The 21,820-nt window shown below is 41.3% G+C and overlaps 2 protein-coding genes across 11 annotated transcripts in view; both read right to left on the bottom strand.

The window, feature by feature from the left end:
• The window catches only part of evla (Enah/Vasp-like a), a 39,946-nt gene extending 25,077 nt beyond the window's left edge, over positions 1-14,869 (bottom strand). Inside the window, exon 1 of one of the 4 annotated variants that reach the window (XM_030391374.1) lies at positions 14,412-14,869. In XM_030391374.1, the coding sequence (XP_030247234.1) occupies positions 14,412-14,416 (5 nt within the window). In that variant the 5' untranslated portion in view covers positions 14,417-14,869. Of the gene's footprint in view, positions 1-2,079; positions 2,448-8,954; positions 9,276-14,411 lie in introns of those variants that run through there. The other 3 variants (XM_030391373.1, XM_030391371.1, XM_030391375.1) reach the window with 3 other exon arrangements.
• Positions 14,870-16,016: 1,147 nt separating this feature from the next.
• Positions 16,017-21,820, bottom strand: part of eml1 (EMAP like 1) — a 54,866-nt gene continuing 49,062 nt past the window's right edge. For all 7 annotated transcript variants that reach the window (XM_030391392.1, XM_030391388.1, XM_030391387.1 and 4 more), the window contains 9 exons: positions 21,264-21,389; positions 20,605-20,736; positions 19,890-19,957; positions 19,675-19,763; positions 19,287-19,384; positions 18,843-18,930; positions 18,373-18,468; positions 18,148-18,278; positions 16,017-17,960 (listed from right to left, as the gene is read on the bottom strand). In XM_030391392.1, coding sequence (XP_030247252.1) covers positions 17,835-17,960; positions 18,148-18,278; positions 18,373-18,468; positions 18,843-18,930; positions 19,287-19,384; positions 19,675-19,763; positions 19,890-19,957; positions 20,605-20,736; positions 21,264-21,389 — 954 coding nt within the window. In that variant the 3' untranslated portion in view covers positions 16,017-17,834. The remainder of the gene's footprint in view (positions 17,961-18,147; positions 18,279-18,372; positions 18,469-18,842; positions 18,931-19,286; positions 19,385-19,674; positions 19,764-19,889; positions 19,958-20,604; positions 20,737-21,263; positions 21,390-21,820) is intronic.

Raw genomic sequence — 21,820 nt, forward strand, 5'->3', positions numbered from 1 at the left:
CTGTCTTAATGGCATTAATGCAAACCGCATTAATGTGCTTATGTTCTTAGCTAAATGTCCCAGTTGTGTGCAAAAAGCTGAGTCTCATGCCATGATGTATCAGTTTCCAGCGCTACTACTTTAACTCACACACACACACACACACACACACACACACACACCATAATGACAGAAATGCATGACCTATATTCTGCATTTCCTTGACTGTGTGCTTCACATGAATTACAATACACTAAAATACATATAAGTGACTGATTACAGGTGTACTGGCACCAAAACACACTCATAGGAATGGAAATAGTTCATTTCAATAAACCAGGCGGCTCAAAATACAGAAAATTGTCAGCCGTATTTACGTCAACTCATTGCACTGAACGTTAACTGCGATACTTTGCATGTTGTATTTCATTTGTTTAGGATTGTCATTCTGTTCTTCCATATTGTATTTGTTTATCACTGTGACTTCTGTCCACTCTGACGTAAGTTGAGGGATATATAGATAACGTCCGGCATCATACAGTATGTTTTAAGATATATGATATGACATAAATTCTCAGAAATATACAATAAAAAGGTTTAATAATAGACATATGATAGTAATGTGTGAATAATACAGCACCTCTTAAATTGTTCCTTTCTGTTCTTGCTTTGTTAAATTAGGTGGGGGTAATGCGCTTTGCCCACCGTTATACAATGATAAAGACGAAGAAAAAGCTGCAGTAACAGTTAACTGTGAGCTAGCTAATGTGGCATGGATCTGTTGTGTGGCCACTGCTCATTGATTTACTCCTGCTGTGCAAAAATCATGTCGAAGCGACAGACATTTACTGTCACATAGACTAATGAATGTATGCATTTAATGTAAGTTATTCATTTGAGAAAAAGAAGACAAAACATACAACGAACAGAGTTAAGATGAAATTGACAGAAAATGTTGACAAATATCCCGATAATTGCGATAATACCGCAATAATATCTACAATATCACGATAATACAAATAATATCGGGAATTCTTTTGGCCATGATAATTGTCAGATTCTTTCTGAATTAAATGTTTATGTAATTGTCTATTGCAGCTCTCATTAGAGCAGGCTAAAGTCATAATGCCATTATCGGGTTTGAACGACCATGCAAGTTCTTGTGTTCTTCATATTGAGCTGTTCAGGTCATTTTTAAGCAGCAGCTGCCCATACTGTCCACATTAAACCTCAATGTTTAAATCAGCGCCCCCCCTCCCTTCCTCCTCTCTCTCATGATAGCATGACAGCCAACAGAGCTGTTTGATCCCAGCAGCAGCGGCAGCGTCCAAACCTCCCTCCCCTCTCTCCATCTCTTGTCCGCATCTTCCATCCTCCCATCGGAAAAACAGAGAGAGAAGGAGAAGGGCACTGGCCCGAAAGGCTGCATTTTTAGCCAGAAGCCATGCTGTCTTCAATACTTGTGTGAATTAAACATGTGCGGAGCCCTTACAAAGCCCGGCTATTCAGAGATGCTCTATGTGAGGCTGCCGAGTGTTTAGAATAAAGAAGATGCTCGCTTTGGTGTTCACACTGTGGGCTGCTGCGCCTCTCTTGCAGCATCCCTGGCTCTGACTGAAATGATGCGACGAGTCGAGAGGAGAGACTCAAAAAAACACATCAGAGTCACAACTTCTGACAATTAACTCTTACACACAAGACACTAAAACTGAGATGTTTTGATTGCAGTCAAAATCAACTGATCCATGCACAGAATAAGTAATCCGAAATAACCTTAATTCTGTGTGTGAACAACAGTTTGCTGAGGCCAGATTAAGATTAAAGATTAGTATTTTAGCTCTGATTAAAATAAAGCAGGGAAAGATTTGTCTGTCTGTGCTGCTGCTCAAACATAAAAACACTTTCTTCACACACAACGATCGAAAACTATCAGACGTCAAGGGCGCTTATTGGAAAAAAACCCAACATGTTTTCATCTCTTTGTTCTGTCAATTTGCCGCCATTGACATTTAACTTTCATCGCCCATCTTTGACGTACACTGGAAGTAAAAGTGACCACACATTCTCACACACACTGTCGCACAAAGAGTGGGTACAAACCTGGCAGCGATGTGGCTGTAAAACAACCCTGAGTCACTGACACTCTGAGGGAGGCAGTAACGAAGCACTTGGACCCGGTGTATGTCCATTTTGGTGAACGGCAAAAAATAACAACAACCGCAGCAGTCTAAGACACCAACTCCCTCCCGTGCTGCTCCGCTACTTTCAAACTATAACTCATCAAGTGCAGTTTAATCCTCCTGCTGAAAAGCCGGCCACAGAAATGACATAAAAACAAGAGCGACGGCTGTAAAAGAACAAAAACATCCACTTAAAAATGAGATTAAAAAAAGCGTCCCTCAGCGTTGAGTTCTTGCGCTGCTGCATCCACTATGATCCATCCGGCAACAAAGAGATGACTGACGGACAGACTGGCAGGGATGAAGTCATTGACCAGCCTGTTGTCTGATGACCGCATAACAGATGAGCGTGTGTGTGTGTGTGTGCGCGTGTGCGATTGAACCTCTTTGCTATTGTCATACTGTTAACCCAAGGGAGATTACCTCATATCCGTCTCAACCAGCATCTACCCCCCCGTCCCACACACACACTAATGTTTAATGATTGTGTGTGTGTGTGTGTGTGTGTGTGTGTGTGTGCCTGTGTGTGTGCTTTTACCCCCCACTGTAGCCTGCTGTTGCCATAGCCACCCAGTATTAAGCACAGCCTGTATTAACAGCCAGTGGTTCAGACTGTGGTCACTCCTTATTGATTGGGATGCCCTCGACCTCAGCGGACGCATGGAGTTGGTGAACATACACCGACATGTACGACGCACATTAATTGGGAGAGGTGGCGTGCTGAAAGTCCATTAACATCCACTGAGTAATCGACTAACCAACACTCAATCAGAGAGGCATTTTATCAGCTTCATCACTGGCTGGAGGCACTCTGTCCAGACTGTATTCCAGTTCAATTAAAACTAGAAACTAGACTGATGACTTGGCCTATATAAGCTGGTGCTGATATAATGACATTAAAGTACGCAGCGTCTCCATGACATAGCACTGACAATTTTATTTTTAGCCAGGCTAGCAGCGTAGCTCTTTGGTTGATTGGTCTACCAGTTTGGTCCAGACTAAAATATCTCAACAACTACTGGATGGAGATAACCATACCACAAAAATGTCTGCAGTAGTTACTAGATGATGAATGGCTTATACTGGAACGATGGATGCCTTATCTCTAACTGTTCAAAAAAGTAATAAAAAAAAATCCCCAAATCTGTCTCTTTATCAGCAACAAAAGTAAGTGGGATCTATTCCGCGCTGAGACACATCGTCCATTCAAGTTTGGTGGAAATCCATTCTGTAGTTTTTGTGTAATCCTGCCGACAAACCAGCCAACAAACAAATGAACACGGGTGCAAACATTACCTCCATGGCAGAGGAAACAAATGATCTTCCTATCGGCCTGGCTGATTTTTTCTTTTGTTAATTTATTAAATATCCTGCTCATGGGTCCTGTTCACAATTCTTTAAATTTGTCTCATTTTCCTCCTTGAAAATGTGCATTTTAGTTGAAAAATAAATATAAACGACCAAAATTTAGAACTGGTCGAAATGTCATTGTTCGATTTTTTTTGTAAACTTAAAAGAAAATATTGATAGCGGTATGACAGCTTTTAAATCCAACATTTTCAAGCGGTTTGCGAGTGACCCTTTGACAGACTTCAGGTCCTCCTCAGGCAATGATCGAAAGATGATGAAATATAACAAATAAGACAAGAGACTCTCTCAAAGGGATCACACCAGTTGTGAAACCCATTAACATGTTCATGCACTGACTGGTGACTACTACATTCAATCAAATGAGTTCTCATGCACATCTTCAAAATCGGCCTTCATTTTGATCTCAACTACAATCGTGTTAAGTTACGTGACTGCATCTTGCACAGCTGTTACGCTATCATGCTGAAAATATCTGTCCACAGACACAGTCAGGCAGACATATAAACACCTCTTTGTTAGTTTCACTTACAATAGGTGTCTCCAGGAACACTTTCTGCTGTTACACACACAGATTCACAAGGTGAAAACATTACCAGCGAATGCTGTCAAGGCTGGTGATCAACTCATGGAATAAACACCCATCAAGAGCCTCAAATTCCCTCTTTCTCTCTCTGTCTCTCTCTCTCTCTCTCTCTCACACACACACACACACACACACACACACACACACACACACACACACACAGGACTGACAGTACTCCAGTGTGATGATGACAGATTATTACTCTTTGAACTTTGACCTCTCTGGTTCACTGGCCTTCTCTCTAACAGCTGACCTCATATGTCGCTTTGACAGCAAACAACACAGTCACACCGCCACGAGGCGTGACATACCACTCCGCAGCCAAAAAATTGCCACTTGTGATTGGTTAAATGAGGGTCACAGTCAACAGTGATTGGCTGAATGGGAGAGCCAGTCAAAAGTGATTTGTTTTTACCAGACTTGTTACAGCAGAAACACCGTTGGCTTGCTGGAAGCTCTGAGTGCCCAGCTGGACTGCAGGACATATCTGTGGCCGGTCGGGCAAATGTTAACAAGCTCGATCTGCGCAGATGAGGCTTTGTCATGCCCTGAGGAGGGAGGACGCTGCCCGCTCACTAACATTTAGAAAATGATAACAGGCAAAGCTCAATGCTGCAGGGCAAGTGATCACACGGGGCATCAAACATGTGACAATGCATGGATGTGATTTCACATTTTCTCTTGTGAGAGGTATGGTTTACACATATATACAACCTACATGCTATATAAGTTGGAGTGTACTTAGTATATGCATTCAATTATAAAACAGCTTTAGTGTTTACGGGTACAATTTAGGTAATTAGTGAGATATAATCCAACTAAATTGTGGAGTTGTTGGTGTGAAAAGCTAAATTTAGCACAAAACCAGTGGAAATGAAAATTCTAAATATATCATCTTGGGGCACCCTGTTAGCTCAAGAGAATTTGTTCCATGACAGAGGCTCAGCCCTTTTAGTGCATGTCTTCACCTCTTCCAACCCTTAGCTTTTAAATTAGTAAGTTTTTAAAGATCTCAACTTTGTCCAGAAGACATGTCTCTTGAAGTCATGACTGAATCAGTGCACCGAAACAGTGTATTTTACAGGGATCTGTCTTATTTTGTGTTACATTCTCTTAAACAATCGACTGATATTGGACAACTTATATGCTGATACTGATGTATGAACAATATAAATATATAATATACACACATATATAAACATAGTATCCCTACAACACAGACATGCTTTACGATGAAGACCAAGAGTAGATGTTCTCAGGACTTGATTACCTTTAGGACTACAGACATTTGCTCAGATACAGTCTTAATGTCGCCCATGAATTGTATTATGTCATCAGTCAAATGTCGTTTGTCCGATGTATCTGTTAGTGTGATGACATCATCTCAAGCCCCTCTGTATTGTTGACCTAACATTGCGATGGAGGTCGGGCCGAAATGGCATGCAAAAAAAATCACAGCATTACTCTGACAGATATAACAATTGTTACATAAGTCACGATATTAGTGGGACATTTTTTTTTCATTTCATTTTCACTGAAGAACATGAAGCGACTGTATCAAACAAGCACGTTCCTTTATATCTGGAGAATATGACCTAATTTGCCGGGGCATCTCTGTGGCACCACAATGCTTCATTTATATGGTGTGCTGTGGCGCATTTAACCTTTATCACAAAATTGCAGGTCCCTCGATGTGGATGTTGCCCTTTGCCATGTTATGATTATGATGTTATTTGGGGTTGGGGGAGCAACACAGTATTGGTTTTATATCGATAAATTGAATCAAAATATCTAATGAAACTGAAGCATCCTAAAATTGAAGCTTAATTATGGATTGCTGTGTTAATCTAAGGAGTCCATTTAATGGTATCATATCCACAGTAAGCAGCAGTGAAGCCTCCCAGAGTGAGGAATCAGCATATTGAACATCATGACGACATCACTTATTCATCACACACCTCTATAGATGCCAGTTGGCCCTCAGGCTAATTGTCATGGACACACATACAGTACAATATGGGTAGCAACCCCCACTTCTACACAACCCCTCCCCCACCTCTACAGCTCCTCCGCCTCCCTCCACCTTCTTCAGCGCTCTTGTGTCTGCTTCTGTCACTAATCCTGATCCTTAAAGGGAAACGCCGCTTCCATTTGGAGGAAAACACTTACATAGGATACACTGACAGATACACGGCATGTACAAAATGAAAGAAGGAATATAAGCCTGTTCATATTTGATTTAACTCAGTGATCTCTCAGTCAGTGAATAATTAAATCATTTGTATTTTAAAGTGTCCTGTATTTTTATTTTTAATACAACAGTCATTCAGTGGAATATGTACTGTTACTTACGTGCTGAAACGTCTGTAGGACGACATGGTAAGAAAGGGGAGAACTGACAGAATGGGATGAAAAGATGACAGGATGGTTTGGGTGAAGGCTGGTAAAAGACAGCTTTTCTAAAGCATTTCCATAAATTTGGACAAAAAAAATTAAACCCTGCTGTCATGCATCATTTATAGGCCTCTATACTGACGTTTCGTTGAAAAAAATTGGGATAAGTTGAATTTTTTTCCTTTTAGCACAATTGTATACAACTGATATGATGATATTACAATAGCAAGTCCACTCTTTGAAGGAGCTTAACAGTTTGTTTGTAATATTCAGACACTGGAATTGGAATGCGTAATATATATTCGGAATCCTAAATAAATGAAACATAAACAAATTAAAATTTTACTTAAATTTTTTTATAAACGGTAAAACATCTTTTTTTTTTTTTTAATGTATGTGAACAAACAAGCATACAGAGTGATATAGGAATGAAAACATGGAAGTAAGTTAACATTTTTGCGCTTCGGGTTCCCTAATCTTGAAGTCAATAGGGTTTTTTTTTAATGGTTAAAGGCCTGAAATAAGGTGGCTTAATCGGACTACAGAGGGTGTCTGGAACATAAAATGTCTTCACACCAAACATGGAGACTCATCTACTCACTGGTCTGTCTTTACAGGCCGACTTAAAGCTGCTGTAAGTGATTTTTAAAAAATCAAAATAACTGCTAAATACATCCATATTCAAACAGTTATCACTGTTATTGAGTGTTTAGTTGGTAACCCACGTTTCTCCTCCTCCTGCCCATGCAGTAAAAGGGAAAATACATTTTCTGGTATCCCTGTACACACTATCAAATCAGGACAGAGGCGGTCCTGGTAGAGAGCAGGATCCTCCAGGTCTGGTGCCAGGGAAAGCTACCAATTCCAGCGCTCTGGGTGAAGGCTCATACTAGCAAACAAGTGACGAAAACGCTTGAAGAAAAGAGAGAGGCAAAGAGCTGCCTTTAGAAAAATAAAGGAAGGAGCTGTGAAGTGTGGTGACGTAGAGAGCAGGGGACCTGTGTACTGCAAAAATAATGGACAGGTAGTCAGATAAAATGATGACAACGCTCAGTGAGAAACTATTCTAACTTCATAAATATATTGATCAATTCATAGTAAAGTATTATCATATAATGTAGTGGAAAGCTTAGTGGTGGTGATGTTGAAGTCATAGGACTGCAATGTAGTTTGCATTGGGCTAATATTAGCTTTTTACTTTCATTTCATTTACGCTTCAGAAATTATTCAAGCAATGAGCATTTGTAAACATTATGTCGCCAATAAAACATGTAGGTATCACACACTTTTCTTATTTTCAGCGATAATCAAAAATCCAATGAAAATAATGGAAAAAGGGTGAAGTAAACTTTCCGTTTTGCCTCCTGAAGTACGTCCTTCCCGCTGCACTTTATAAACACAATGGGTAATATCGACGTCAGCCAGGGTGATCGAGGATATGTACATAAATCGACCAATCGATAAGTTGTGTACCATAATATAAGATAGGATAAGTCAATAATGTAATTACTGTGACTGGCCTAATTATCCAAGTATCTTTTTTGCTATATTTTGCAGGAGTACAGTCTGAATGACCATGCTAGTGTGAGCAGGTCCTCTTTAATAATGAACAAACTGTGACAGAGAGGTTTCCCCTCTGATGTACTGTACTTTACAATAGATTACTAGAGTGCATGCGGTCAAGCGTAAACCTCTGATGTTATCTCCTCTACCCCACTCGGCTCCACATCTGTATTTGAGCTGCAACAAATCACTGCGGCCCGCTGTAATCTGCCAAGGCCATATTATACAGCGACCCCTCTATCCTTGTGTCATCTGGCTTTTGATAGTCCTACTCATTCAGCCATTCAGAGATTAGCGCTCTCTATCCCTTTCTTCCTGTCTCTCTTTCTCACACAGGCAACGAGTCAGATGGGATCCATCCCGTGAACGACAGCGAGCAGCTGAGCGGACACACCGACACACAGCGAGCAGCTCATTCCTTCTTCCCAGGAAAAAAGACCGAACCAATGAAAGATATGCTGGAGGGTAACCAATCAGGCTCCTCTGCTAACAGCTGGCTCCAGAGAAAACACAGACAGAGGAGTGGAAAGAAGGAGACAGAACAGAGAAAGTCAGCAACTCCTGGAGGAGTTTTTCCCTCTCTCCTGTTTTTCCTGGGTTTCTCTCCAACTCAGGCCAGTCGCATTTTTCAACAGCATGTAGGGCCGAGACGGATGATTCAGAAAAGAAATACAGGTTTTGCTGCTCACAAACAATCCCACAAGTACAGATTCTGCGGTCTGGAAGCTGAGCCAGGCTTTAAACAGAAACACTCAGGAGAGAAGAAACAACACTCCAAAGCCAGTTTTTCTGTTTTAAGCACATGACTCAAAAAGCACACAGAAAAGGCTAAAAGAGACAGAGAGAGAGAGAGAGAGGGAGAAGATGATGAGGGCTCGACTTACCCAAAGTCGTCCAGGGAATACATGTCGCTGAAGGAGTCAGTCCAATCCTCAGGCAAAGGATGAAAAGAGGTATAAAGGGGAGAGATTATGGAGGAGAGGGGGAAGTGTCAGCCTGAGAGGAGAGAGCGGTACACATGCTGAAGCAACCTTTTCCCTTCGTCTTCACATCCTCTAAAAACCTCTCTCTCTTTTAAAGAAAAAAAAAATCCTCTACTCGCCAACAGAGCAGACATAAGACTGAGACAGAGAGAGAGAGAGAGAGAGTGGGAGGGAAGGAGTGAGTGAGAGAGAGACGGAGAGGGAGATGAGGAGTGTTGCAACAGAGTAAGGGAATGCAAGAGAGAGCGAGAGAGAGAGGAGATCATGTGACCTGTGTTGGACCAGTCACCTCTCTCCGCTCCGAGGATTGGAGTGCCGTCTTTCAACCTCCAAGGAATCATTTCCACTGGATGGAAATTACATGTTGGGCTGTATAGGAAACAGGAGTGCCTTTACAGGCCGCCTCTCTATAGCATGTAAGGTTCAGGGAAAAAGAAGGGTGACGCTTAAAATAGATACTACGGTAACTGACTTCGAAAAAAAATGCATGAAACCCCTCATCATCAATTAACTACAGAGTGGGGAAACACACAGCAACACACCCATTTATTCATACATTCATTCATTCAGCTCGGCTCTCATAAAAGAGGACAAGACATTAAATCTCAGATGTAATGATTAGTTTTATATATTCCAGCAACAAAGGGCTTCATTCATCGGCTGCAACATTTGTGGTTTCCTCGCGGTTTTGTCAGAATTTGCCTTCGACCGGTGGTCCATCTGGCTGAGGCAAACTCAGAAGATTAAGCTCCTTTGCCACGACGAAGCCGAGGTGTGGGAAACAAACAAAGAGCCGGTCTAGTCCACCGAAAGATTAGGAGGCTTTGTGGGTTCAGAAAATAGTACGAAACATGCAACCGACTCCAAAACGGAGCCTTGAGGGTCAGTGAGATAAACTTTTTATACAAAAACAGGGCTTGTATGATATATACGATGCAAGAATATGCAGCCGAAAGAAAGAGAAGCTATGTATGTGTGTATTATGAAACGTATGACCGAGGCCACATTGTGACTTGGCTGTAAATGCTTCTCACAGTATGTGCTGATGTCATCTGATACAGCCTGTGTGACCTCCACCAGGCCAAAAGGACACATGATGCACATTCACTGTCAAATCTCCAACAACACAAAGCTTGTGTGTGATGTGTGAGATGTGAAAAAAAAAACTACATTATAAATGGAATATTTGTAATGTGTATGTATGGCGCATGATAAAAAAGTGAAGGGGGGCTCAAATGGTATCTTTATTTACATTGCAAAAAGATGAAAAGAGGCAAAAATGCTCAGGAAATTAAATTGTTATAACGTGCTTGAAGACGTAAAACAATTTTTGATACATTTTAAGGGATTTGTATGTTTCTATTGAATCATTGACTATTGTTTGGTTAATTCTTCTGCTTATTGTGTGAGCTTCTTGTTGATGCTTAGTTTTTGTTGCACTTCCAAAAAAATCACATTATCATTTAATTGTTTTTGGAAAGGGAGGTCCGTTGCATAAGACTGATGAACTCTTGAGCTCTTCTGACACGTCTCTTTTTTTATTATCTGGATTATATGCACGGATTATATGTGAAAAAAAAAAATATATACATATATACACACACACACATATATATATATATATATATATATATATATATATATATATATATATATATATATATATATATAATTTTGAGTATGTTTTTTCCAATTCCTGATCCTAAATCTTCATGCAACCCCTCGGATTTATCTTCTCTCCTCAGGGAGAGATCTGTTCCAGAAAAATATGCAGATATGAAGTCTGTAATCTCCCCGTTAATGAAGTGGTTACTTGACCTATATACTTGCAGACAATGCAAGGAACAGTGCTCTACTCATATATTATTGCTGACACCTACAGGAGGCAGACAAAACAGCATCAACACTTGAAGAAATTGAATCATCATTGAACCACTGCTACGTTAAAGACTCCTGTATGATTATGATATTGTGTTATGATTTTCACATGCCTGCTTGTCTTTGTTGATGCAGATTAAATCTTCACAATCCACATCATCCATCTTAGTTGGTGTGTTAGCATGCTTACATTTGGTTGATTAGTACTAAACACAGTACAGCTGAGGCTGCGGGGGCTGTATTAATATTAGAGAAGGGCTGCACAATGAATTGAAATGTGGCCAAGTGCAATATCCAAATCGCAAGAAGCTGCAATATTTTGATAAAGGCAAACTGTGTGACAAAACCAGCATTATAATGAAGTACTGTGGTGCTGCTGAGATGTCCTCCGCCTACAAATCCTGTTCTCAAGCTGTGAGAAAACATCTTTGTTTGGTACAAACCCCGACAAATGTCACACCATCATGATTTCAATATTCCTTTTCAGGATGATGTGATGGAAAAATGATCAGGCACACAATATCTGTCAAAAATCATTGCAATCTGATTTTTGGACGATATCGTGCAGCCCTACATCACAACCATGAATATTGTATGATGATTTTCCAAATGTCATTGATTTTTTTGTACCCATTTTTAGGTTTGTTGTCTCGTTTGTACTTTAAACAAGACTAAGAGTTTCCAGCCACACGCTAACAGTATCTGTCGATCTACGATGCCAACATTCTTTTTGTTTAGCAGATACAATGTTTGCAATCCACGTTCACGTGAAACCGTTAAAGTGAGACTTTTCTCTCAACACCACAAATGTCAACCTCATGGTAAGAAAGAAAAAAGGGGAAACTCCAAATTATGTATGCTCTATTCTCCATAAAACGAAGCATGATTCTTTTCCACTCTACTGTACAGTTAACACACCCACATACAGACAAGATCTAGACATGAACACACCCATAGACACAATGATGGGGCTGCCACTGCTGCGTAACATCATAGTGACCGACCCTGGTGCAAATAATTTTTCCTTCCAAAAAAGTCAGTTACGTTTATCCAAAAGAGGGGCGAAGAGTGACAACTAAATCCCACTTGAGGCCAAAAATATATGGCATTAGCAGTGATAAGAACTATCACAGAGGATGAATGGAAAAAATTAAGGGGGTTGAGCTCTACTATTCTGAGTCTGACCGCGGATGGGCCTCTGACAGCCTCGGGGGCCCGGTGCAACTGCACTGGTTGCAATGTCAATATTTACGCCAGTAGGGCGCCACATATGGCATGTGAATGTCTGTATAGAATTTCATGGCAATCCACGTAATAGTTGTTCAGATTTTCCAGTCTGGACTGACTGACATCCTATTCAAGGCCCCGCATGGCTAAAAAAAAACCCTCTTCAACCTGAGAAATGTAACTGACCCTGCTCCAACCGGAAGAAATATGACAATTAAACCTGATGTATTTTTACTTTTCAGTATGGTGTCGAATACATCAAGCCAGAGAATCAAATGCCTGGGATGATTGGTAATCTTGTCAGCACACTGTTTGATGAGAAAGTGTCAGATTTAAATTCAAATTTGCCAAAGTTGTGTTTAGACAGCATTTCATATGGAGTGAAAGGAACATAGGAACTTTGTCTTCTTTCGTTAAATAAACACATGTTTGTATTTCTGTCTGCATTTCTCTGTCTCTTCCTTCCCTCTGGTCTCTCTGAAGGCTGAAGTCATCTTATACATCCTCCCCATTAATGAAGCGTGAGTGTTGTGGCTGTACGTGCTGACGCCGGCTCACGTGGAGCTGATCAGCCAGGAGGGCAGCAGCAGCAGCAGCAGCCTGCAGTAAGATGCATAACTCAGCGTTTTACCTTCCACTGGCTGCACTCACTCTCTCTACCTTTCCTGCCATGAGTCACCACAACAAGGGCTTCAGAAATCGTCCTGCATTAATATTGAAGGGACGGACGCCTTGCTTTTCTGCCCTATTCTCTTTCTCTCTATCACACACACACACACACACCATCACATAATGAACCCACTACTGTTACAGCACTAAAAATAACCCGGCTACACTCACATAATGCACGTGCACTCGTTACATAAATGCAGCAAAGGGTGCAGTGATGCTGAACAAATAATGGCAGAATTAAATCTTCCTTTTCTTCACTCTGTAGGTCTCGCTGTTGCTTTGTTACGGATTTAAGACTTCCCTTTTGGGCTTTGAGTCAAAGAACAGATCTGCCTCTAGCAAGAACAGACACACAGGATGGGACACAAGTGGCAGAGCTTTGCAGAAAAGAGGAAACGGCATGTTCATCCAACTGGACTGGAAGATATGAATCTTACATGTTTACCGTCTGAGAGCAAGAGAGTTCAGCTACTGGCTCTGAGTCGTGTGAGGTTACAGGAGAGGGATGAATTATTTTGGATGAGGGTACGACGTAGATGAAGATATCCAGATGTGCTATTTCTGTCTTGTTCTCTCTGTCTCCTCTTCCTCTCTGAGGGGGAGTAACACCACAACTACACACAAAGGCAGACGCACTCACTCACACTGACACTCTCACACACGCAGACAAACACCGGTAGCTACAGTGAAAGCAGCGAGAGTGCACTGTAGAGTAGAGCTGTCAGACTATATCTGAAGCCATAAAACAGAATGGTGCAGGCTGCAGCTACGGGGACACGGAGGAGTCAAACTACAGGCAGCAGGAGGGGGGAAAATATAAAAGGAGTGCTTCATAAATAGATCAGAATACAGAGACAGAGCTGCAGGAGAAGATCTGGGGAGTCGACGGGCTTGGCATACCATCCTCGAATATGGAAAGAGGATTTCGCCATGAGACACATTATCTATAGGCTCAACGTGTGCATGGGGTGGGCTTATGTAGGTGTGTGCGAGGAGGGGTGAGGGTGTTTGGGTGGGTGGGTGGATGTAAGGGATGTGTGGGGGGGGGGGGGGATATGATAACCTGCCTGGCAACCACCAGAATAAACACCCTCCTCCCTCCCATGCGACCTCACTTATCCTATTTCCCACCCCCTGCAGCCACTCAGCACACTGGCCGGTGCATCAACGCAACCAGGTGGAGAAATAAAAAAAATAAAAAATGATGCTGTCGTTTCCATGACAACATTATCCTGGCTTAAATCCTGCATTGAACCCACTGGGCGGGTCCGGCGGCGACAATAGAGGGCTAATAGAGGACAGAACCGTTAAAAAAATGAATGGTCTTGGATATCAGGAGGGTAAAGCGAGCGGTAAAGGACGCCTATGAGGAGCCGAGGCCCGGTGGGTGGGCCCCTGGGTGCTCCTAATGCAGAAAAATGAGCCTTAAGATGGCTGAGGATGCTGCACATCCTCGCCACATAACGAGCTGTGTATGTTCTCGTAAGATAAATGTATGAATGCAGATGCTGGAGGCAGAGGGCTGAGTGCGCATCTGTCATGACGCGTCAAACGGAGCGCATGGTGCTGGCCGCGGCTTACCTCATTTTCTCGTCTTTATCCAGCCGGAGATGATGGCACTGATGAGGCTGATGAATAGGACCACCGGTCCCGCTTATGTATTAGTCTGTATTTACAGTCTGGGAGGCTCGAGTCAGCTGTCCTTTGTGGCGATATCACAGGCTGCTGATGGTGATGGTGAGTCGTGTTAGGCGAGAACACGAGCGTTGTCTCCCATCCGCTTTGTGCTCCGTTGTCTCTGCTCTCCACACGCGCTGCCGCCCGTCCTTAAGTCCATGTTCAGCCGGTTATCGCGCTCGGTGCAAGACGGTGAACGCTGGTCGTCAGCCGCCGCCTCCTTCAAGCCATATTTTCTTCCCATTCGGAGTGTTTTGGTGAGGTGGAGCGGGTTTGGGGGAAAATGCTAATAGCCTGCTGCGTGCGAAGGAGGAGAGGAGGGAGGGGGGGCGACGACAGACCGGCTCGATGCTGCCCATCTGCGGCCAAGACGCACACATGCAGCCCACTGACGCGCCCCCCTCCCACCCCACCCTGAGATTACCGGTGTGCATGTATAGTGATAAGGTCTTCTATAGAAGCTTAAAGTCTGGTGTTCAGCTGCTTTAAATTTCAGTTTTGCGACAATATTCATTATATCAGTATAAAGAAATATAAAGCTGGTCAGTATAGCAGAAAAGTGCATTTTGTTTACACGACTTAAAGGAAAACACCACTTTACACATTAAAGTGTGTTCACAGGTCTCCTTGAGTATGATTGCATATGTGAAAAAGTCATACAAAGCCTTTTGTGGCTCAAGAGGAAGCTGCACATCACCTGTTAAATTGCCTCCACTGATGTCACTTAAGTGGCTAAGTTGCATTGTATTGTAATGTATAGGTTTGAAATTGAAGAAGACTGCGTGGTATGAAAAACGTGATCTCTGGTTCTGCTGTATCGAGTCCAGTTTACGAGGGCAATGCTAGACCAGTGGACTGCTTTTCAAAACCCGTCACCTTCGTTACCCACAGTGCAACTCAGCTTTATCTGGAGCCACGAAGGGCTTTGTATGAATTTCGTTTTCACACTTTTTCAGTTCAATTCTGGAGGAGGTCCCAAGTCCCATTTTTTTCTAGGGCAGGTCAGTCATACCTGCAGTATCCAGTCTTTATAAAGAGTGAAGACAATAGACTACTTCTAAAAAATGATATTGTTGGCCAATTTGTCTAACCTGTTGAAAGGGTATGACATTAATTAAAGTGAATTAAAGGTACTGTATTTTGCCATATTTGTGCCATGTGACACCTGATGTTCTGTACGGATAACAAAACTTTGTTAAAAACCTTCCTTTGAGAAATAAACACATATTGCAACAGAAACCTTTTCGGACAGGTGGCCAGATATTGAAAAAAAACAGGCTAAACTAAAAACTTTTAATGAAGACAAGTCCTTCGTCCTTGTTATCGTGTCTCAATTCAAGTCACAAGTCCTTAACTACCAAGTCCAAGTCGAGTCTCAAGTAATTTATTTTCAGTCAACAAAACAGGGACTTCTTAGGGATTTTGATACTTACCCCTAAAATAAAGATGTAAAACAGAACAGAAACATACAAAAAAATGTCATGAAGTGGAAAATATGAGACACAACTCTGGTCATTTCATGTTGCGTTTACTTTCAGACAAATGTTAAATGTTCAATGGTATTCTGCAGCCCCGAGTGTTTAGTGGTAAGACAAATCATGTTACATTCACCCTGAAGAGTGGTGACTTCATATCACTGCTGTTAGAGGATTTCACTGTTTTTTCCTGATATGACAACTCCAACAATCCAAACAATATGCCTCTTATCTGCTGAACCCCAATCAAATACATCTTGTTTATTCATGCATGATTTGTGTAATATTTGTTTGCTGTTAAAAATGAGATGAGAGAGTGACATGCTGCATACGGTGTGTTTAAGGACCGTATGCAGCTTGGAAGGTGGAACGCAGACATCATTGGTTCATGAAAAGCTACAGTAAGTGCTAAATGGTGATTTCCTTCTTCTACAGTGCAGGTAAAGACACCTGCTGTGTGTTTATCAGGCTGAATTATAGAAAAAAAATTAAAAACACCTCAAGAAGGTTCAGGTCAGTTAAATATCTCGCCAGTGACTGATGTGCACATCAGACGTAAACAGTTACAGTGTAATGGTCTCACCTTTTTCCTTCTAGATACAGATCTGAAAAGGCTTTAATTCACTGAAAAACGCCACTTCATGCTTGAATTTCATTTTCCCCGGCACGTTTAAGTGAAGCAAAGATGCATCAACTCATCCCAAAACTTTGAAACGGTTTCAAACACTGTATATTCACCCACATTTTCCACTCATTCAAGCCTCTCTGTCTATTTACACATATGGGAAAACAAAGGGGGGATTATAAATACAGGTGCTCACCTCAAAAGGAAATAGGAAATTGGCAGTGAAGGATTTGACTCAATAAATAATAGAAAAGGTGCCTTTAAAAAAAAAAAAAAAAAAAAGACCTGGAAGCACAAAATAAAATGTAGAACATGTTTAGATAATCTTGTGGAAAATGGTTAAAATCCTAACTCTGATCCCAGATAATGTCATTTTTCATTTGCCCTGGCTCTATTTTAATATCATGTCCACCAAATTCAGCATTTGCCTTGACTCTTTTGGTAGTTTGCATACACAATTAGCCAATGCAAATTAATCAATAATGGTAGGTCACTGATATTAACTGTGGTTCTCTGCATGTTTTGATGTGTTTCGGGCTCTTTCTGATATGTCAATGTTAATAATAACAGGGAGGATTCCTGCTTCACTAGTGCTTTCCTGAGTTGTTAAATACAAAATGAAAGAAAGTTTAACAATTAGAAAATCACTATGTTCTTTCTTTCCGTACACAGCTTTTGTTCTGATGCTCTTGGATCCTCCGGCACGATGATATTCAGTCAAGAACCCTCCTCGGTCCAGCGGCTGGAGTTCACACAACACAAGAACAGCGAAAGCCAAACTGTACAAATGCAGTCAGAAAGTCCGAGCCTTTGGTTCTGTTTAGTTGGATTTGATCCGTTTGATTCGTTTCGTCTCATTGGTGAGTAGGCTACAGTACATAAGAGAGAAATGTTCATTTTTGTTTTTCTTTTTACATGTAGTGTGATCAAAGAAAAAGAAGAAATATTCAAGATTTTTTGTATTTCAAGCAACAACACGTTACACCTCCCACAGTTCACCTCATTCGGGATCTGAGAGCAGATCAGGAATAGAAACCTTGGGTTCCTCTTCTGTCAATTCACTTCAGTTCAGGCAGATCCACTTTTTTGTATTTAGCATCTGAGTTAATTTAAGTTTGGTTCGGTTCAGTTTAGTGCAGTTCAGTTCAGTTCAGTTCAGTTCAGTTCAGTTCAGCTGGGTTTCAGGTCCCCCGACATCAGTCAAAACCGACAGTATCTGTTTCTGCCTCAGACTATCCTCCACTGCATCACGCTCATGTCCTTCCCTCCGGTCGACACCAGGTAGCTGTCGTCGTGCAGGAAGGTGACGTTGGTCACGTGGCTGCTGTGGCCGCCGTAAGCATGGCTGGGAGCCTGGAAAGTCAATGCAAATAATTACTTTTGTCAAGAGCTTAAAGGAACATTCATTCATTCATTAGCCATCACAAATAAAAACTTCACCAGACCTTCCATTGGCATGAGGTTGAGCACATAATGGCTGAATATTCATTTTTGGGTGAACTTATTCTTTAACATGACTGAGGTATATTTAGTATCTTACCCTGAACTGTGAGCAGGGGTATGAGAATAGATGGACCTTCCCAAAGTCGTCTCCAGTGACCAGGAGGCTCTTATCATTGGTCCTGCAGACGGCATTGATGTCGGTGCCGTCCGAGCCGTCGGGCCACAAGCCTGAGGAACAGAGAGCAGCGGGAACGTTTATTTGAATGGACATTAAACTAAAACAAGCACATAAGGAGCAAGAGGGATCGAGCCCTTCACTTACCAAACACCTGGAAGCCCAGCGCACAGGTGTAGGTGGCCCACTCGATATCTCTGGTGGTCTCCACACTGACCACCTGCTTACATACTGACGGGATCCCTGAGGAAACCACACAAACCAAATAAACATACATGAAGGATCAGGGGTGCTGTTTTAATAAATTTCAGAACCTACTTTACTGCAAAAATGAGCTCTTGTCACATGAAGTTTTAATTGGAAAGTGTGTTAACTAACATGTTAGTTAATGTGTTGAGTGACCTGCTAAACACTAATTTACCACTAATTTGGTAGCACTTTATAATAAGGGTGAAAAAACACACTTATAACTGATTAATACATGACTCAGATAAATCACATAAGAATTATGAATTAATCCACTGATCTGAAGTCTTAAACATTATTTTGTCTGTACTGTAACAACTAAACCACCAGAACTAGAAAGGTTGTGAAAAGATGAGAGGGATCATACTCACAGTACAGAATCTCATAGTCCCCTGAATTTGATACCAGGTACTGGGAGTCCACTGACCAGTCCAGGTGGGTAATGAAACTAGAGTGACCCTGAGATGTGACACAAAAGTACCAGGTTAGATTATTTATCTTTAAAGACTGGTCCTGTTCTTGGACTAGAGGCGGTGTGGTTCTTCAAGCCCCAGAAATAATCCCAACAATGTGAGTTGGATGTGATACAGCAGCCCTCGTCATCATGTTTACATAGACCCGCCACCGCATGACTCAGCTCGTTGTCGTTTGTCATTTTTACAGCTTCAACACACAGTGAGGACAGAGCATACAGGCCCAAATATAGAGCCTGAGGAGGGAACTAAATATAAAACCGATGCCGGGAGGAACCAAAAATACAGGAGCCACGGAATGGGGGGGGGGGGGGGGGGGGGATTATAAATACAGGTGCTCACCGAGCATTTCCCCACTCGGCTGTACTTCCTCCCATTTTCTGCCACAGCGTAGATATAGATGTAGTTGTCGTGGGAGCCGATCACCAGGAAGTTACCATCTAAGTAAAACAGAAGAAGAGAGGAAGATTATCGGTGGTAAAATAAAATAAAATGGAGATGCAGATAAGCTAAGGTTAATAATTAACATTATAACAGCAATTTTGTAAACTGATTTTAGAAATATTATTTTATGAAACCATAAAATCACAATATATAACTTTTTTTTGTATAATAATTATTGTTTTTCCTTGGACACAAGTTAATTCTGTCAATGTCCAAATGGGTAAACAGACAGTGGAAACAACACTCTGCAGTTCTCAGGGGAAACAGAGTGCAGTTGTCAGCACACCTGGCCCGTAGCTCATGACAGACAGCTGTTCATTCCCATCTGTGTGCACTGTGACAAGATCCTTAGAGTCAGTGTCCAGCACCAGCCACCTGCAGGGACAGTGACAGACTGCTCAGACAACTTGTTCTTCAGTAAAACACTATATTTATTTAGAAAGTGAAAAGAGAGAAGTGTTATTTATATCATATATATATATTTGTGATGGAAACCCCTACCTGCCAGTCTGAGTTCCAATGGCGACCACAGCTCCAGACGGGTGGAAGCCTGCTGATTGGGCAGAATCCTGCCAGAAACAGAAGGAAAAGGACATTTGAAGCTTCAGTGTGTAGAAGGTAGGATGCTTAAAGTTTTTGGTTCACGTCCAAAAACTATAATATGTACATGTGAAAATGGAAAATCTTGCACTAAAGAAATGCCACATTATCTACTGTTAGTATTATCAAGTGTACTGATTTTTCCAAAATGCAGTTTACACAAGTTTAGTGTAGAAACTTTAAACCTTCAGCACATAAACAGTGAGAATAATTTTTTAAGTAAAGTAGGACACATAAAATCTTGAAGGATGACGAAAAATATCAGTGTATCCAAAGTGGATTTTTAAATGAGGGTGGAGAAATTGATTTTATAAAAGTGATTGAACTGAACTGAAGTTTTTTCATGTCATGAAACGTCCAAATAGGATCGTTAATGTCAAAAATCAAAATCTGTTAATTGCAGATTTTCCAAGTCATTTCTTTCTGGTTGTTTCCATGCACATTCATTTCAAAACATACATCTATACCATATAATACATACATAATACAATACATTTTAGTAATTAAATATAATATTTCTAATGTTTGATAAATTACGATGACCTGACTCATTATCTCTCATGTGATGTGTAATTTCCCCTGGCTGACCCCAGGGGGCAGTGTTGACTAAACTTACCTCCATACTCTTGGTCCAGATGAGCTGATGGGAACTCGAGTCCCACAGACAGACCTGCCTGTCATATCCACATGTAAGGAACTGAGGCTTCAAGGGGTGGACAGCCAGACCCCACAGCTCATCTGTGTGACCCTGCAGAGGAGAGGAGAGGAGAGTGTTCTTCTTTTGCTTACAACATCACAGATTTACAAATGTAAGCCTTAGCAGAGCTGCAAGTTGAGGTTGTGCTGCTTTTTCTCTGTGTTATATCTTTGTAAAAGTAAGATTTTTGGGCTGTGAACTGTTGGTCAAATTAAACCAGTGGTCAGCTTGGACTCTGGTGGACTATTTTCATTATTTTCTGACATTTTACGGTTCTTTTATTGAAGTACCAAGAAAATAAAAATACACTCAGTCCAATTTAATTTGGAAACGATGATCCCTTTGAACCATTAAAAAGCAGCACAAAATAAGTTGAAACAGAAAATAATTTGCTCTTGTGAGGAGAAATATAATCCGTCATTTGCATATTTGAGTTTTCAAAAGGAACATAAAATTATTCTGTCGTTTCTTATTTTTTTATTTACTTTTTTCATCATATTGTCATAAGTATTCTTATTAGTATTTATGCTTGTATAAAAAAAAAAATGCAATAAAACCAAAATGTATTTAGCATTTACCTGTGTGATGGGCATGAATTCTCCATCCAGACTTCCTTGCAAAACAAAGTTCTTGGTGGTCCCGATGAGCACAGTCTCCCCTCTTCCCTCCGCTATAGTCCGGATGGGACCAAACAGCTCAGGCACCTGCGGAGGGAAAAACACATTAATCATGTAAACCATATGTTCACCTGCAATCCAACACTTGCCAGGATAAACATCAACTCATTTTTTTTTACTGCATAATGAAATGAGGTCTCTTTGGAGCAAATAAGACGTGAGCAAACCATAATTTCCACTGCTATAAATATCCATGAATCACAGTGAGAGCACAAACCTATCTCATCCTCTGTAATATTTATGATATCGTGCAGTATTCAGAACGCAGAGTCCGCCGCCTCAGGCAGGAGTGCAATTTCCGACTCATATACCCAACCTACTTAAAAAAGAAGGAGCTGCAGCTTAACATTTTATTAACGCATATTAACAGAACGTGGATCATTAGGATGCTGTACAGCTCTGCATTAAAAGTCCACGCAGTCTTGTAGCTAAATTCTTTTCTTAAGTAGAACTTATGC

This window comes from Sparus aurata, chromosome 16 (genome assembly GCF_900880675.1).
Source record: "Sparus aurata chromosome 16, fSpaAur1.1, whole genome shotgun sequence".
Classification (NCBI taxonomy): Eukaryota; Metazoa; Chordata; class Actinopteri; order Spariformes; family Sparidae; genus Sparus; species Sparus aurata.